Genomic DNA, 18607 nt, shown 5'->3' with positions numbered 1-18607 from the left:
GTCCTACAGTCAGTGCAGACGATAGATTCAAACCACATCCAACTGACTTCCCAGCCGGTCCTAGATGCCATAATGAATTACGGCAGTACTTGCATAGTCCCTGCCACGGCATAGGTGCTGAGAAGCACTAACTAATTGCATTGTCATAGCTATTTTTAAAAATCAGAACAGGAAGCAAAAAGAAAGAGAAGAAATGTTAAATTCAGTGTCCTTAGGCCCAAAACCTAATTGCCCTGTGTTAGGTGTCTAAGCACTCATTTTTCTGGTTCTCTTAACATATTCACAAAGCATTTTTAGAATAATTTAGTTTCTTTTCATGATGCCGTAAAAAGCTTATGTAAAGACCCTATAAAGCCCTTCAAGGATAGGAACCACTGCATAGAATGCAGGCATTTTCAGTTTTGAAGCATATTCATAGGAGGCTTTAAATCAACCAACTTACAACAAAACAAATGTTCGTGGGGTTAATGTCTGGATTTTCAAATGGGTACCTGAAACAGAGCCAGTACATGTACTGATGCTCAAAATGTCCTTAAGTGACCATCCAGGAAGAAAATGCAGATTCTTCTCTGAAAGTTTTTATGTAGCTATATGTACACACACAGACACTCTTCCCACCCACACTCACACCACACTCCTATTTCTATTCTCTGCTTGAAAAGAATAAGGAGCAGCACATTTCCTAAATTAATTTTTTAGTACTGAGACAAGAGGAAAATAATTTTGTAAAGCTCAACTTGAAATCGAAATTTTAAGTTCTAAAGTATGGGGTTTTTTTTAACTCACCCTGGGAAATCTTTTTTGTTTCCAGTTCTTTTAGATCAGCCTGAGATATGGGGTTCAGGCCAACCAATTAATCCAAGCATGGAGTCGCCAAAGTTAACAAGGCCTTTTCCCACTGGAAGTAAGTTATGTGTCTGCTCTGTCTGGAAAAATAAGTGACTCATTTTACTGTCTGTCTGCATAGTGAAATTAGGCAACTCTTAGAAAGTCTACGTAAGCAACGTTAGAACTGAATTATATTCAGAAGAGATGTTATTCTAACAGGCTTTCAAGTTAAAGAATTCAGGGCAGGTTATGAAGACAGGAAGAAAATAATGCAATAAAGCAAATTATTAACCTTGAATCATAGCCTTTTCTGAAATCCCACATGCTTATTCATGCATTTATTCATTGTATATATGTAAGAATAAGAAGCAAGTGAGCTAAAGATCCTACTGCGTTCCAGGCATTAGGCTATCATATAACACAGAGGTGAACAAGTCTAATATGGTCTCTGCTTATCCTATAGAGCAACTGAGGCTGCACAGGACAGAAAGGACACATTGATAGGAAAGAGTGACAATTGGGGAACAAGAGAACTGGGGCTATATGGTAGAGAGAAGCTTAGACAGTAGATCAGAGTAAATGTATGTGAAAGTTGCCATCAGTCTGGCTTCTTCCAGCATGACCCAGGTGGCTGGGAAAGGAGGTCCTGAAGATCTAGATAGCCCTTCGCTGGTGGTGGGCTGGGCTATTTGGACTGAATGGATTGTTCATCAGGTCAAGCCACCCTTCTTACAGATTTATTGAATTCCCTTTTCAGTAGACTGCCTCTGAAGCGTGCCTGTGGAAGGCACTCTTTTCAAAAAAAGGTGTTTTGGGAGGAGAGAGATGCAGAGAGTATTTTTACTCCTTTGGGCTCACATACAGACAAACCAATACTTTTTCCAGTTCAGCATCTCCAGAGCTTGCGCCTTGGTGCCTAAACATGATCATGAGAATTAACCAAGGGGATTCATAATCAAAGGCCAAGAGGTTGTTTGTTGGAAATATTATTGCTATAAAGCCATGTGATCTAACCTTTCCAAAGATATTTCCTTCATTAAACAGGATAGGAAAAACATCATTATCAACAATTTTTTAAAAACTTCTGAACTTTGAAAAATGTATTTTTAAAATATTTAAACCACAGTGGCATGATTTTGAATGTTATTCCCTGCAAAACAAAACCAGTGTAAAAGCTGTAACTTCCTTGAAAAGCTTTCTTTAGAGACCTGAGCTATGCAGGTGATCCCTAGAAAACCCTTTCCTAAATGCCAAGAAAGTGAATGGATTGTTTATGGAGGTGACGTATTGGTTTTAACTACTGGTATTTCAGAGTTGTGAGTCTTAACGTGCTGTGGTTACACTTAACACAGCACAGGCTATTGTTTAGTTGACATGCATTGTATTATTCTGCTCATGTTGTAGTTTCAGCATAAGTTTTCTATTTTAGCTTATCAGGCTTTTATGGTATTTTATTTGTTTTTATGGCATTTTGTTGATTATGACCTTGATTTTTGGCAGAGATCCTTAATCAGGAGCAGAGCCCCTGATTGACTCTTAACTTCTGTGGGAAAACATGATCCACTAGAGGTGTAGCTTTCAGAAGCTCATAATTAAGATTAAGAACCACATATTCCTAGGCTTTAGGATGAGGGTTGTTAGTCATACTTATTGTGTGGAAGAACAGGATGCTACCTAAAAATAATAAATAAAGTACGGGAAGGGGAGGAAGAGGGAGGAACGACAGAAAAAACTTCTTCCTAATTTAGGCAAGTGGAAGGTACCAGCAAGCACTCTCCAGCCATGTGCCCACCTGCCTCCCTTTGCGTTTAGGTTAGGAGAGATTGGACGGCATTCAGATTCACAGCTAAGCTTTGGGATGGCCTATGAAATTAGTGTGAACTCTTTGAATCTACCAAATAGGACCAGTGACAAGAAAACACACACTTAAAGAAAGAGAAAGAGGAAATGAACGAATTGAAAGAGTAATTCCAAACTTTGCCCACAAAGTGACAAGTCCAGCTCAGAAAGGTGAATCTCTTCGTAAGGACCATGATACTTGTTTTGGCTGTAATTTTTGTCAAAGGAATCTGTTCATTCCTCCTTGACCCAAGGAGTTAGTTTGCTTCTAACTTTAAAAAATGTACTAAAATTTAAGAAATATAATTTTGAGAAATCTTTTCCAACTCAATCTGGACACTAAGATCCTGATCGGATTAAAAACCCCTCACAGGAGCCCCCACCCAACCTGTTATTTCCGTTATCAAACCCTCGACTGTAACTGTCAGCTGACATGATTTCATTCAGTCAGTCATAAATCCCTTGAGGCCAGAGGCTATTTTTATTCAACCCTATGACCCTAGTTCCTAGTACAGGAGGTAGGACATAGTTGTTGCTTGAGGTTTGTGTGTTGAATCATATTTAAATGAATAAAATGGTGATATTATTATTATTGTCCAACATTCTCTTGACGTTCTCTTATTCTCATAAAATGGAACAATCTGAATGGGTTCTGCTTCAGTTCTTTGGCTTTGAACTTCAAAAAAATAGACCATTAATTGCTATTCCATTTCCAATAGCAGGAATATAACTGAAAGCCCAAATCCTGCTTATTTAAAGTGTATTGTATGACTTAGGAAGAACATGACCAATGATACTTAATTTCTCATCTCTTTGCAGCACCTCCACCACTGCCTCCAAAAAATGTACCAGCTACCCCACCCCGAACAGGATCCCCCTTAACAATTGGACCAGGTACGCTTTTGTTTTTTCAGTTCTGGTATGCTGTGTCAAACAGAGCAGTGGCCCTGGACGAACATGCCCTTGATGTGTTGAAAACTGTAGGCTACACAAAAACATTACAATGTTGGCATTCAGTTTTGCTTTCACTAGAATTTCTTATGCAGACTTATTTTAAAGCACCACTTCCAGGTTTCACACATACAAAAAAGTATTAATTTCTTAATTAATTTTTCCTTGGTATAATTTTGTTGAATGAGGGCCGTTTTGTAACATGAAAGGAAAAAAATCTCAATATGAAAAGTCACTGTTTAATTAATCCCTCACTTTATTGGATCTCATTTTAATGATTTACAAATTCATAGTCTCAAAGCACAAACTGGCATTTTTTCAAGACAATTTTGCTAAGACTAAAACTATCTAGTCTATGAAGACATAAAATTGTTCCCAGGGTGTGCCGCATACTGGTGGTCGGGAAATTCTTTTTCCAGTGGTCATTCAAGTATTTATTATCCCATGGCAAAGAGATATGTAAAGATTATGAAATACGGCAAGGAATTGCTACATGCCTGTAGACAGATAATGCTTAAGGCACACCTTTACCATCTATTAAAATCAATACTATGTATTCGTACAATTTATAGTCTGCCAAGTCTTACTGGACTAGCAAATCAAAAGTAGTAATAACTGTTTTATGTGCCTGGGCTCTTAGAATGTGGTTCTTTATCACTTTTGGAATACTATTGCAGCTTCATCCTTTGCTATTTATGCAGCCCGGTGAGTTTGATAGCTGCAGAGTGGGGCATTCATCAACAAAAGCAAAAGCAGGATGTAGTCATTTATGAAATTTATATTGACTTGAACCCAATAGAGAGTCATCCAGAGTTTCATAAGTAAAGATGTTTGCAGGTTCAAGATATTTTGCCCCCTTGTATTTCCACAAATTGTGTTAGATAGAAATATACCTACCAGCACAAGATTATAAATATTGCAGACCGTGCAAAATGCTTCCCAATTTATCTATAGCCTTGGAAACTTGAAAGTTACTTCCTGTCAAACGAGAAATATAGAAATACTAAGATGGCTCATGTAGCCCAAGAGTTATATAAAGGTAAAGTGACTTCTGCTCATGCCTTCCAGTTATTTAGGTAACAATTTGTAATGTGAATAATCTCAGTTTTTAAAAAGTACACGTCTTCATACAGAGCTGTAGAAGATCGTTTTTAATTTTTTCTCTTATTATTGCTATGAATTAAAAAGAATAGCTTATGCTAATATTTTGGCAAAACAGACTTTTCTGTATCATGACAACCTATAGATAAATATCACAGTTATACCTATACGGTTGACAGGTTAGACTTAATGGGAAAAGAAATTATTTAAAAATTTTTTAATTATTTTCTTCCCTGTTAAGCAGGTATATATGTAACAGTTCTAATAAGTAGCAAATGCCTCCTCAATAATCTATGTGTGTGTTGTGTGCGGGGTGTGTATATCTGTATTTGTAAGTATATTTGTGGTGACACCTTCTTAATCTTTGTACTGTTTTTCTGGTGTTTTTTAAGGTTGAGGGTATACAGCTAAATATGATGTGATCACTTTTTAAAATTAACAAATATTATAATCAGTTTTACCAAAGTCTGGATTTAATATACGAGAGTAGACAATCTTTATAAAATATGAGGCCAACTTTGACTTCTTAATTCTTTTTATATTGTGTGATGTGTATTTTAGTAGGCCAGATTTTCAGAAGGGACCTTGCTTTTGGAATTTGCCGTCCCAGAGCCTGTACCTCTCTGTGAATCTAATACTGCCTTCTCAAAATGACCACACTTTGTGCACCTGTAAGCAGCCTTTGACAGCAGTATCATGCACAGCACTTTACATGCTGGTCAAAGTAGCTAGCTGTGCTCAGCTTGCAAAAAAGAGTAAATAATAGCACAAAAATATGATGCTCGATTTATGGAGGGGGGATCTCTCTCCTCACCTTAGGCTCCTAATCCGATAAAGATATTCTTACATCATGAAGTATGCCCACTGAGGCACCTCACACAGCAATGTATTTTCCAGTCTTTGCCTCCCTCCCTCACTCCCCTCACAAATAATAAGTCAATTAAAGTTTAAAATCAACTACTTTAACCACAGGAAATGACCAGTCAGCTACAGAGGTCAAAATTGAAAAACTACCATCCATCAATGACTTGGACAGCATTTTTGGGCCAGTATTGTCCCCCAAGTCTGTTGCTGTTAATGCTGAAGAAAAGTGGGTCCATTTTTCTGATACATCCCCGGAACACATTACTCCGGAGGTGACTCCAAGGGAAAAAGTGGTGTCCCCACCAGCTACACCAGACAGCCCAGCTGACTCCCCAGCTCCAGGCCCTCTCGGCCCCCCAGGGCCTCCTGGGCCTCCTCGCAATGTACCATCGCCGCTCAATTTAGAAGAAGTCCAGAAGAAAGTCGCCGAGCAGACCTTCATTAAAGATGATTACTTAGAAACAATCTCATCTCCCAAAGATTTGGGGTTGGGACAAAGAGCAACTCCACCTCCCCCACCACCACCCACCTACAGGACTGTGGTTTCGTCCCCCGGACCTGGCTCGGGCCCTGGTACGGGGACCACCAGTGGTATGTCTTGTGCTTGAGTGTGCTTCTTGTGACGGGGAATGGCCGTGGCTGCTGCAGTGTGAGCAACACCCTCCTCCTGCCTGGCAGCCGGCTTCAGAGCTTCAGCCCTCGCTCCTCTGGCCTGGGTGTCCTGTGGCCCCGCAGCATGTCCTAGTCCATCAGATGCTCACAGTAATGGTCCGAGTCTGTGGATGTGTTCTGCCTTGCACTCCCAGCCCTTAGGTGTGCCCTGCCGTCCACGCTGCAGTTAAGAGGTCTTGATTTCTCAAACAAAGCTGTCATGTCATTGTTTGGAATTCAAGAAAGTTCTAGGAAGACAGATTTCACAGAGAGTGGGTTTCATGTTAAATGTCTGATTTCCTTGTCAGATGCCCCTACAAGGACACTAGGTTTTGTGGGCCAATGTGTTGTGTCTGTATGTGGGCAGGCAGGAGGGGGTGGGTGGGCTTCTTTTTTTTTTTTCTATTTTTTATTTTCTTTTTTGGTTGTGGGAGAACCACGTTAACCCCTCTAATTTCTTTAAAAAGATGTAATGTTTGTAAAGGAGATTTTAGGAAAAGTCAAAAGAAAAAAAAAAGGAATACATATATTGCATCTGTAATCCAATCAAGCTGTCACTGAAGACAAACTTGTTCTCTGTTCTCACCAGATGACACACTCATCAGGCTATAGGTCAACCCTAAGTGTGATGACAGGTGATGGACACTATGCCAGTTCTGATATTGAATTTTTTTTCCTTATTTGAAGCTTCATTTTGTGTGTTTTAATTATGAAAGTATAGTAACGCCTACCATGTATTCCAAAGCAATATCAATATTTTCAAAAGTATCTTCCCCCATGTAATTTATTCCACTGTTGCCCAAGTTTGTCTGACAACATCCCCCAGTGCTTTCCTTCCTGTGCATGTGGGTTCAGTTTAGAGGCCTTCAGGGGGTGCCATGCATTTGTTTTTCATTTGCTATGAAAGAGGCAATAAAGTGTAAGGTACTTAAATCTAGTAAGAGACAGAAATTCTAATATTCGGTCATCATCACTGCCTCTTTCAATGAGGTCTTGCAGTACTTGCTCTGTGCTTGCAAATGCTTCTGTGCTTAAAGTGAGAGCATCCCTGGTGATCAAGAAGAGTGCTAGGAGTTCACCCATACCACACACAAAACCAGTGTTTTATATCTTTAGGTGTGTATGCTTCCAGGTCTTCTTCCCCCAAAAGGAAAACTATTCAAAATCAGCAAATATTTTTACCATAAGACCTTTGGGAGCCTTTATTTTGCAAATAGTAGAAACTACAGTTTCTTATCCTGGGCACCAGGATTTTTTTTTTTTTTTTTTTTTTTTTGACAAGGTCTTGCTCTGATGCCCAGGCTGGAGTGCAGTACATCTCAGCTCACTGTAACCTCTGCCTCCTGGGTTCAAGTGCTTCTCCTGCCTTAGCCTCCTGAGTAGCTGGGATTATAGGTGTGTGCCACCACACCCGGCTACTTTTTTCAGTAGAGACAGAGTTTCACCATATTGGCCAGGCTGGTCTCGATCTCCCGGCCTCAAGTGACCCACCTGCCTCAGCCTCCCAAAGTGCTGGGATTATAGGCGTGAGCCACCGCGCCCAGCCCTAAATGCTTTTTGGCCCTAAATGCTTTTTGTACATTATTTCATACAACAACACCATGTGGTAGATACTCTTATCTTTCCCATTTTACAGATGGGAAAACTGAGGCTCAGAGATGTCAAGTAATTTGCCCAAGTTTACAAGCTGGAGGCAATGAACCGGATTCATACTCAGGTCTGTCTGATCTGGAGCCTATGTTGTTAACGAGTGTGCTCTCCAGGCACTTTTGTAAGGTTTGGTCATAAATATTCCAAACTTATTTGACTACTGACACCCATCTACACTGCACAGTGTCATCAACAAGATCACCGGAAGTCTTCTCTCAAAATGTACTCGTCTGTGCTCCTCTAATTCTAGAGGGTTACAGCATCCATCTCCATCCCTCTATTGTTCTTTCAGGTCTTTGGGGGGATACAAACTCCTTGTCTATCTATAAAGACAATAAAGAACCACTATGTAAATCCTCCAAACCACAAACCCAAAGACATTAGTTGTCTATTATAAAAGAGGGGTGTGTACTTTTATTTTCTATGCAGCTCTCCTAAGCCAGGCTCTCAGTCTCCTGAAAGGACATTTAAAGAATACCCATCTCCCTCCAAGGGTAGGCCACAATGCTCTCCTCAAAGGAAACACCTTTATCAGGAGTGGAGAGGACAGGTGGCTTTGGTAATTCATCTGTGTTTCCTCTAACACCTTTCATAAAGTTCTCGAAGATATTTGCTCAATTGAATTTACCACTGATCTAATTAGGAAGAAAGGAACTTCTGTTTTCTTTCTGGAATTTTTGAGAGTTTTGTTGTGATTTTAATGTTTAGCTTCCATACCCTTATTTGAAATTATTTTAAAACATCACCAGTAAAGACTCTTGATTCTTCGTAATTGAGCTGGAAAAAGCTTGACTTTACTGGTATTAAGAGATTGGATTTCTAAGTAGAAAATTGAACCGGGCCACTGAAGTTTGTGAATAAATAAAACTCTGCAGCATTATCTCCTTAATTAAGTCCTAGTTTATTTGCTGCTTAATCTTTTATTGATGGAACATATACAAGCTGGAAGAAATATAAATTTAAGATTGAAACAATAGGGTATGGCCTCATGTTTTAAAGATAAGCAGTGCTTCTCATTACCTGCTTTTCATAACATTAGGCCTGATGAAACTAACTTTCTTGTACTTCCCGAAGCATATTTAATTGTATTCCACTGTGCACTCATTTTTAAAAGTTTATTCACAGCAAGGTGACTGTCACTGACCAAGTATAGACAGTACTGATAACCTTGTGAATCAGAAGAGGTACCCGCTGTTGAAAAGCAGTTGGAAGTTAAGAATTTGTTCCAATAACTTCAATTTCCTTATGGCAAAAGTCATAAATGCCTATTTTCACCAGAACAGTACTTTACTGGAATGCTGGTTCTTGGCAAAGGCTATCTCTTCTCCCATGTGGGTTGTGTGCCAGAGGCTGGAGGGAAAGAGTTTTGTTGGCTTGCACCATGTTTGAGGGCCAGGGAAAGAAAGGAGTAAGTAAAGAAAGAATGTTCAGTGCAACATTTTCCAACTTGGGAAACTAAAGATGTTACATGCAAACACACAGTCGATAAACAAATTAGTCTGAGCTAGCTGGGGTTGAATTAACTGAATATATTTGCTAACTACAAGTCTTTTAGAACAGCGATGTCCAGTACAGTAGTGCCTAGCTGCATGGGGTTATTTTAATTATAATTTTAGTTGCTTAACATTAATATAAAAAGTTCATTCTTTAGATACAGCAGCCACAATTCAAGTGCTCAGTGGCTATATGTGGCTAGCAACTATCTTATTAGACAGTTCTAGAATATTTTCACCATTGCAGAAAGCTCTATTAGTAATGCTTCAGGGCTTTTAATGTGTTAGTCATCAAAAAGAGAAACATAGCATATAATCATTTACATACATATTTAATGGTTTGTTCAAAGAAATGGTATCATTATGGTCTAAGAAACACAATTTGGGAAAGGTTGTTTAGTTTTTCACATATCTCGAAGTGCGTATGTTTTAATTCACTTGATTTTCCCAGCAACAGCATGAACTATTAGCCTCATTTTGTGGATTAGGAAACTGAAGCTCAAAAAGGTAACTTAGCTGTGGTCACAAAGCTAGTAAGTAGCAGAGCCAGGTTATGGTCCCAGATCTGTTAGATTCCATGGCCTGTGCCTTGACCACTTCTCCCAGCTGCTTCCACTGCTCCAGCCCAACACACAGATAAAAAAAAAAAGAGATGAAAGTTGAAGCGGTAGACATGTGGTCTTTGGGGGTTGCCAAATAAATTGATTAAACCAGGTTGAGAACAACAAATGGATTGAGAGCATTTCAGTCATTGCCAACCTTTTTTAACTCACAAAACTCAGTGCATTTTGGGTTTTAAAGTTAAATCTTAAACAGTGTTACTGTCCAAATCATTTTCCAGCATTGTTCTGGAAATAAACACTTTTTTAAGGGGGAAATGAAAATGCAATTGAAAACTGAACAGTGAGGATACAGATGCGCAAATGATAGCCATCTACACTCTTAAAATGTGAAACAATGGAGTAATTTCACAAAAGTATGTGAAGCCTTAGTTCAGCTGTGAAATACCACTCAGGCCCTGAACACCCTCTGCTAAGCCTCAGGGTTTGGTCAAGCAGGGTTTTAACTGAAATATCCTTTTGCTTCTTAGACATTCTCTTAATGTCATTCTAGCTGCACAACAAATCAATTACTTGAAATCAGTACAGAAAAAGTGATTCCAATGGGGCATCCGTAAAGGAAAACAATTAACTTTTCTTTTTTTTTTTTTTTGAGACAGAGTCTCGCTCTGTCGCCCGGGCTGGAGTGCAGTGGCGCAATCTCGGCTCACTGCAAGCTCCGCCTCCCGGGTTCACGCCATTCTCCTGCCTCAGCCTCCGAGTAGCTGGGACTACAGGCGCCCGCCACCGCGCCCGGCTAATTTTTTTTTTTTGTATTTTTTAGTAGAGACGGGGTTTCACCGTGGTCTCGATCTCCTGACCTCGTGATCCGCCCGCCTCGGCCTCCCAAAGTGCTGGGATTACAAGCGTGAGCCACCGCGCCCGGCCAACAATTAACTTTTCAATGAAAAACAAACTTTCTTTTAACTTTTTAGTTGTATTTGTATCAAAAACCACAATCTTAATCATCATCACCGGTATCTACTATTTTCTATTTGTGTAACATTTTATATAGTCAACATTTTCACAAGCATTTCCAATTTCATTTGTTACAAATACCTTGTAAGGCAGAAACAATGTCTCAATTTTTAAAACAAGGAAGCTGGGGTTTCAGGCCAGCAGGGCCAGAACTCAAATCAGCTGGTTCTTCATCCAGTGTTTTTCAATATTCCACACTGCCTTGATGATGGCTCCTTAGTACCTTCCCAGGCATCACTGAAAGGAGTTTAAATTTTTTTTTCTGGAACATGTAGGAGAAAGATAAACAGTTGGCTTTTTTCTTTTTTTAGATCAATTCAAAAGACTACTTCTTGGAAACAGTCCTACAGATAGACATTTTGGACCTTTCCTATGGCATGGTTTTCATGAAGCTAAATAGAACACCTCCTCCTCCATCAACACCAAAAAAAAAAAAAAAAAAAAAAAATGTCCTGAGACTTCACTGTTTAAAGATTTATTGATCTCTATGCTGTTACTTCTGTCTTCTGAAAACATCCTGGGTGTAAATCTAACACAATAATCAAAAGAAAACTTTGTAGTGGGGCCTGTCAAAACATACCTTGTTTTTTTAAGAGAAGATTAGCCAAAGACTAAAAACATCTATATTGAGAGACAGATGTGCAAGCCAAGCAAAAATAAGAACAGACTTTATGCAAAATGTGGGACTCTACACCACAGTCCATCTCAAGCTATAAGAGATTGCATTTAAGAGCGTGAGCTTTGGAGGTACATACACAGTTTGAGCTATACGACCTGAGACAAGTTACTGAATATCTCTGAGCTTCAGATTCCGCATAGATACCTAACAATACCTGCCTCCAAAGCTTATCAGGGGAATAAGATCATACATGTAAAGTGCTTAGCGTAGACCTTGGCCCAGTGGAGAATAAAAAGTAAGAATACGGATGGTAGTGGTAGAGGAAGGTGGAGACAGAGAGGGAGCGGGGGTAATAATTAGTAAGTTTCACACTAATGTAATTACACATAGAATAAACAGCACAGAGAAACACACTCTGGAGTTCAGATTATTTAAACAAGAGGAGCAAGGTTTAATCCCCCAGGGACTCTCCTAAAACACAGCAGATTTCTGAAATGATAGGTTTTCCTGCTCAACTTCAAAGCTTTTGAGAGTCTGAGAATTTGGAGACTGAGATGCTGGTATAAAAACTCTCCAGAGATCCCAGTTTTGTGGTGTGTTGTTTGGGAGGTGGTAAGGGGGTGGCAGGTGTGGGGGATGAAGTGTGGATATTTTCCCAGGGCAGGATTTCTCAGAATTTTCTTGGGATGATTTGAGACCTGTGCTTCTAACGGAAGTGACAAATACCTCAGAAGTAGTCACAACTTTTCTGAACAAGAATGGCTTGAACATTGATTTGACTTTTTAAGGGTTTTTGGTCAAGTTTCCCTGTGTATCTCAGACATATGACTGAAGTTAGGCAGATGCCTGAATCCAGAGACCCCACTGGTGTGCTGACTGATGTGCATGCCAGCCTCTGTGTGTCTTCTGTGTTTCATACGTTTGTCATTGACAGCCAGAAAAGTAAATCCAACAAGCTCTTTCAAAAATCATCATGAGCAAACTCTGCATTGACAGATTCCTAAGCAGCCTCCTTCACAAAATAAAATCCTCTAAATTCAGTGCATTTCTGTTATTAAGATTCTAAATACGAAGTATTCGTGCAACATCTAATTTATTTTCTTATATTTTATCTTTTGCTCACCATCCAGTGTTTGGGTACATTGATAAAGTTGGCACTGATAGTTTGAACACAGTCAAAAGCGTAATTCTCTTAACCACATTTAAAGAAGAAAAACCTAAAGTGGAAAAATCATTCATCTTCCTTCAAGTTCTAACTTCCATTTTCATCTTGGACATAAATTCTAAATGCATGCAAAATGCAAGAGAATTTATTATGTGTTTAATGTGTATGTGATGATAATGAAAGGTACCTACCATGCAGCAGAGAGTCTTAAGAGCTTACCTCTGTCATAGAGCAATAAAAGGATTTACCTTTCACTGAATGTCACATGACAACAAAAGGCAATGAGCTTCTGCCATCAACCATAGCTGAAATAAGTAATTTTTTTTCTTTATTAAGAAAAAAAAAGAGAAAAAAGAAAGTGCTACAGTGTTTGGTGTAGTAACTGCCAAGGCAAAAAAAAAAAAAATGTCCGCGACTGGCATTGTACCGTGATAACAGGGCTTTGGCCCCCTGTGTTTCCAGCCATTTTTAATACTAGTTTGTTTTTCAGGTGCATCATCCCCTGCTCGACCAGCCACTCCTTTGGTTCCTTGCAGCAGTACCACTCCACCTCCACCTCCTCCCCGGCCTCCATCCAGGCCAAAGCTACCTCCAGGAAAGCCTGGAGTTGGAGATGTGGTATGTTCCCTTCTACCCTGGCTTGCTCAGAAACAGTGAGGATGACAAACAGAAGCTCCAAATGCCTTCAGGTCTAAGGGTTTAGAGAACTCTTACAAACAGCCCTGACAGGTGGCATCTGAAAGACAGTCACTGCGGTATGAGTGTACATTTCAACCCTCCTCAAATTTCTACCATCTTTCAAGCCAAGGTCTAAAATGACAGGAATGGTACCCTTGGACCCTCATCTCTGCTACAGTGGGTTAGATGCAAATGACGATGGTAACATTCAGTTGCAGTAAATCCTTTAGAAAGAGAGGTGTTTCACAGCATTTGTCTGATATCAGAAAACTCCAAGAGAGGGAAAATCCTGGTTTCTGATCCCAGAATACAGATGACTTATTGCTAGTAGGCACACTATGTGAATATACAGTGAAGGAGTGGTGGCTTGAGGAATTTGTTGCAGAAGTTTCTTGCCTTGTGTTTTAAGTCTGAGGAGTGGAAAACATTCTGTGTGAACAATTAAGAGAGACTTGTGGCAGAGGTAGATTTCTTTGGCATTTGCACACAGGAGTCACAAACAAGTGATGTCCGTATTATTTGGCTGGGCTAACACAGTACAGTATTTTTGAATTTGGTTAGCTTTAGAGGAGCTCTGTGTTACCTGCTGAGTCCCTGAGGGCATGTGACTTCAGTCCTGAAACAGACCCACTGACCATGTCACAGATCCCAGTTTTGCTAAGCTCAGGTTTAGCATGTTATGTTGATCGTTTCTCCAGCTCCATTCTACAAACTCTCATATAGATATAATTAATTTCAGTGTAAAAATGGTGTCGTCTATTCTTCAAATACCTAAGTTGTCGTATCTGGGGCTGGGAGACATTAAAAATATGGAACAAAAATACTGCAACCTGCGTATTTAACTTTTCATCTCTTTTCTTCTCCTTACAGTCCAGACCTTTTAGCCCTCCCATTCATTCTTCCAGCCCTCCTCCAATAGCACCCTTAGCGCGGGCGGAAAGCACTTCTTCAATATCGTCAACCAATTCCTTGAGCGCAGCCACCACTCCCACAGTTGGTAAAAATTCTCTCCTCTCTTTTAATCCATTTGTGGTTTTGACTGGCTATTTTTTATGATCTGAAATCCCCAAGGCCCTGTGTTTCTGGTTGAAATTGTTTTGCTGTGTGTTTTGCTACTGTTACCTGACTCTTCTTTTAAAACCACCTTCTCAGCAAAGGAGGCAAAGTGCTTTACCTAAGCAAATAAACAAAAGAACATTAACACCAGTGTTTTGCAGGAATTTTCTTATGCTGTTCCACACAGAGCTATTCAAAAAATAAGGAAGAAATCGCCAAAGAAGGTCTTGTAATTTAGAAATTATTTCTTAAAATAAAAATAGTCTCCTTTGAAGGGAAATGTTTGTTTAAATTCCAACCATGTACCACTTCAGAAATCACAAAAGTTAGAACTTGTATTTTCTTGAAGCTTTCATTTCTTCATTATTTTTGGTTGTCCTTATGTTGACAGATGGTATAAACATCGGCATTGTGAGACTTGAGCAAACTTTTCGACATTTTTTTTTTCTAGTGCTTTTCAGTGATGTGTGGTCAATTTTCCCAGAGAAATAAGCTGTTGGTGGCATTTTCAGGAAATGCCTTTATGCCTCTTTCCTTATACTATGATGAAAGTGAAGAGTTGAGAATGGCTGTTCAGCTGGATGGTTTTCCAAGGTTTCAATGCTTCATTTTGCCTGGAGCATCATCCCCCTTTCCAAAGCTGGTCTCTCTCTTTTTCTGCCTCCCAGCAGGAGACAGGCTCCTGTTGCCTCTCTCATTTTTGCATGGTGTCTCCCACCTAGGGCTTTCCCATTCCATTTTTCCCATGGAATCCCCATTCCCCATTGTCTTCCTTTATTGTCAGAAACTCCCCTCCAGCTCTTCCGTAGTGTAAACCACCTGGCGCATCCCACATTGCTTGGGAGAATCCTTAACTAAAGCTAAATAAGTTCCTTCTGCTACCCTTGGAAGAGCAGACTGCACAGTTGCCTATGCGAGAAGTAGCTTGATCAAAGCCTGAAGCTATTGTGGAGAAAGAACTGCCTATTTTCCCAGATAAATAAGTTAAGTTGTGCCTTTTAAGGCCCCCAAAGGGAATTTCAACTATATCACATGCCTTTATATCTTTAATCAAATCCTCCCAAAAGAACCTTTCAAGTTTGGTGAAAATAGAGCCAGTTACCTAGTTTCACGTGACTTAGCAACAGACAGATATTTAACATTATTTATGTAGCCAAGTTTGCTCCTGTCTGCAACATCAACTGGGGCAATTTGGGGCTTCCTATCTTTCAATGCCTAGTAACTCATATCCCTCTGTTTTGTTTGTTTCTGTAACTTTTTTTTAAATTCTGTCTCCTTAATACTCCTCGATTGCTATAAGCCACTCCTCACATTGCCACTCTTTTTCTAGATTAGTTGTTTCACCTCCTTCATGTGATTTGACTTGTCTGTCAGAGAGGAAAGTAAGAGTAAACTGTCACTCAGAAAGCTGACCCCAAGTGACCGCAGATAAACCTGTAACGTGTTCTTTCAATGCACTCTGATTCATAGAGAAAATAGCACACACAAAGAATTTGAACTGGCCAAGTGCAGTGGCTCACGCCTGTAATCCCAGTGCTTTGGGAGGCTGAGGTGAGCAGATCACAAGGTCAGGAGTTCGAGACCAGCCTGGCCAACATAGTGAAACCCCTTCTCTACTAAAAATACAAAAATTAGCCGGGTGTGGTGGCGGGTGCCTGTAGTCCCAGCCACTTGGGAGGCTGAGGCAGGAGAATCCCATGAACTCGGGAGGCGGAGGTTGCAGTGAGCCAAGATCGTACCACTGCACACTCCAGCCTAGGCAACAGAGTGAGACTCCATCTCAAAAAAAAAAAAAAAAGAGAGAGAGAATTTGAACTTTATGTATGTTTGTACAATGTGTTTCTATACTCTCTGCTGCAGAAATCTCAAATCCTGGCCAGAAACTTTGATTCTTAACACATCTAGTATGGGTTCCTTCAGGATGAACCAGAGTGGGATTAAAAAAAAAAATAGCCACGTAAGAGGATAGTCACATTGCTTCATTACTAAGGAGCATACGGATTTAATCTGTTTGATTTTGTTATGTTTATTTGGTGTCCATCTTCCTGCTGAATTCCTCACCCTCCTGCTTTGTCTTTTCACATGCTGTGGATCAGCTGACAGCCACTTTTCTCTGAAGTAAATATATTGTCAAGACTGACTGTCCCCAAGCTTCCTGTGCACTGCTCTTCCTCTCCAGAGAGGATGGGCTGTTCAACACCAAAAGGCCTAATCATAACTGACTTGGAATGTCAACTTAATGTAGTCAAATGGTGTGAGGGAGGTAGAGAATTTCAGCAGCAAATTCTCTGAGGTTGGTAGCTCAACATTTCCCTCCCACTGCAATACTTTTTTTTGACATTTCCTATGGTACTTGAACCAAAATTGGGGCAAATCTAAAGTAATTCAAGAAGTAAAGTTTTAAGAGCAAGTCTAAACCTTCTACACAGCAATTCATATAAGAAGATGCCCCTAAATGACTTTGGATATGAAATCTCTCATGACAGCTGTGATTACACAATAGCAAATCTGATGCCACAGGTGAAGCTAGGACATTTTGTGTATTGTCACACTTGAATGAAGAAGAGCTCCTATATAACTGCCTTTTATTGAATTGAAGACACCCTCGATTGAAAAATGTACCATTATTTTTTATATGACTAAGAAAGGGGAGAAAAACTACTGGTTGAGCTAAGATAAAATGCTTTTTTATTACATTAATTATTTCAGACAGGTTATAATATGAAAAAGTGCACAGTTTAGAATCAATGAGCCAGGTTTGGTGGTGTGCGGTGGTAATCTGGTGGTAATCCCAGCTGAGATGGGAGAATTACTTGATCCCAGGAATTCAGGACAAGCCTGGGCAACTTAGCAAGATTCTCATCTCAGTTTTTAAAAATAATAAATAAATAAATAAATGAAAAACAGTAAGTTTTTTTGCACTAGTAAAAGCTCACAGGACCTCTACTATATGATTTGGGGGAAAAGCCTATCAATATTATGAGGATAGGGAAATTGTTTAAAGTTATTCTAAGAAACAAGCACCTTGACATTTCAAGATACAGAGATAACAATAGAGATAATGAGGAATATTATCATTAAATTGTAAATATGGAGTCAAGCTAATAGAATATTTTCTGAGGAACATTATTATTTGTGGAATATTTTTTCTACCCTCATCCATCTCCTTCTCTGCATTTTTCTTTCTTACTGGTCTTTGTACAGATTTTATTCAATTTTCTGTTAAAGTTGTAATAGTATGCATAAGACCTGTAGCACTGAATACTTTTTTAAAATCACAGAGTCAAATATCCCAATTACTTGCATTTCTAGTTGCTGAGAAGAGAGACCTTATAAAGAGCTGAATTGGTTAAAGTCCAGAGCACCAATTCATGATGTTGTGACCAATTTACAAAGACATTCAGACACAGCTGGATACCATAGACAAAGATGAAATTATGATAATGCTGTTCAAAATTAACCGTCCGTAACTATCAAAGGCAGCTGCAAGGCAAATTGCATTTGGATATTGATGAGGCTGAAATGGGATAGTTCATACAGGGACCTTGGATTTATACTGTTGCTTTTTTATGGCCATGTTAAAAGCATCTACTTTCCCCATGGAAGGAAGGTGCATGCTGAGTGATCCTGTTGAGCTGTCGGTTCTCTGTCGGGAGATTCTTGTTGATGGACATGTGTCTGGCCACTTGAGAACTGTATTGGAGTGAAATACACTTGCATAAGTCAATTATTAATGACAGTTCCTTTAGCAACTCCCAGAAAAGGTGGGGCGTGACTTCTTCCCTGGAGCTGACTTTCAGACAAATTCACAGATGCTAAACCCTAGCTTTTTTTTAACATTTTCATTTCCTCTCATAGAATCATCACAAAATAAGAAAACACTTTTTTATATCGCAATCATAATTCCAGTGTTTTCAGTTTTATTTCCTTTTTCCATTAAAACCACTCCTGTGTTTCAGTCAGTAAAGTGGGCTTCTTGATTTCATTTGGGATTTGTATTTGTGTTTTTGTTTTCCATTCGTTTATGTTTCTTTGGTTCGTAGTGTCAGAAGATGATGTTTTTTATGACAAACTGCCCTCGTTTGAAAGGCGCTGTGAAATGCCTGCAGGTATGGTGCTAGCCAAGTGATCTCTA

General features: G+C 39.5%; 1 protein-coding gene across 12 annotated transcripts in view; it reads left to right on the top strand.

Moving 5' to 3' along the window:
* The window catches only part of SGIP1 (SH3GL interacting endocytic adaptor 1), a 219164-nt gene that overhangs the window by 144295 nt on the left and 56262 nt on the right, over positions 1-18607 (top strand). For 5 of the 12 annotated variants that reach the window (XM_055233548.2, XM_063613300.1, XM_063613301.1 and 2 more), the window contains 5 exons: positions 812-904; positions 3487-3561; positions 5692-6174; positions 13229-13356; positions 14287-14413. In XM_055233548.2, the coding sequence (XP_055089523.1) occupies positions 812-904; positions 3487-3561; positions 5692-6174; positions 13229-13356; positions 14287-14413 (906 nt within the window). Of the gene's footprint in view, positions 1-811; positions 905-3486; positions 3562-5691; positions 6175-13228; positions 13357-14286; positions 14618-18607 lie in introns of those variants that run through there. The other 7 variants (XM_055233552.2, XM_063613306.1, XM_063613305.1 and 4 more) reach the window with 3 other exon arrangements.

This window comes from Symphalangus syndactylus, chromosome 19 (assembly GCF_028878055.3).
Source record: "Symphalangus syndactylus isolate Jambi chromosome 19, NHGRI_mSymSyn1-v2.1_pri, whole genome shotgun sequence".
In the NCBI taxonomy this organism is placed as follows: domain Eukaryota; kingdom Metazoa; phylum Chordata; class Mammalia; order Primates; family Hylobatidae; genus Symphalangus; species Symphalangus syndactylus.
Note: the sequence above shows the minus strand (reverse complement) of the source record. Positions and strands in the feature narration are given on the sequence as shown.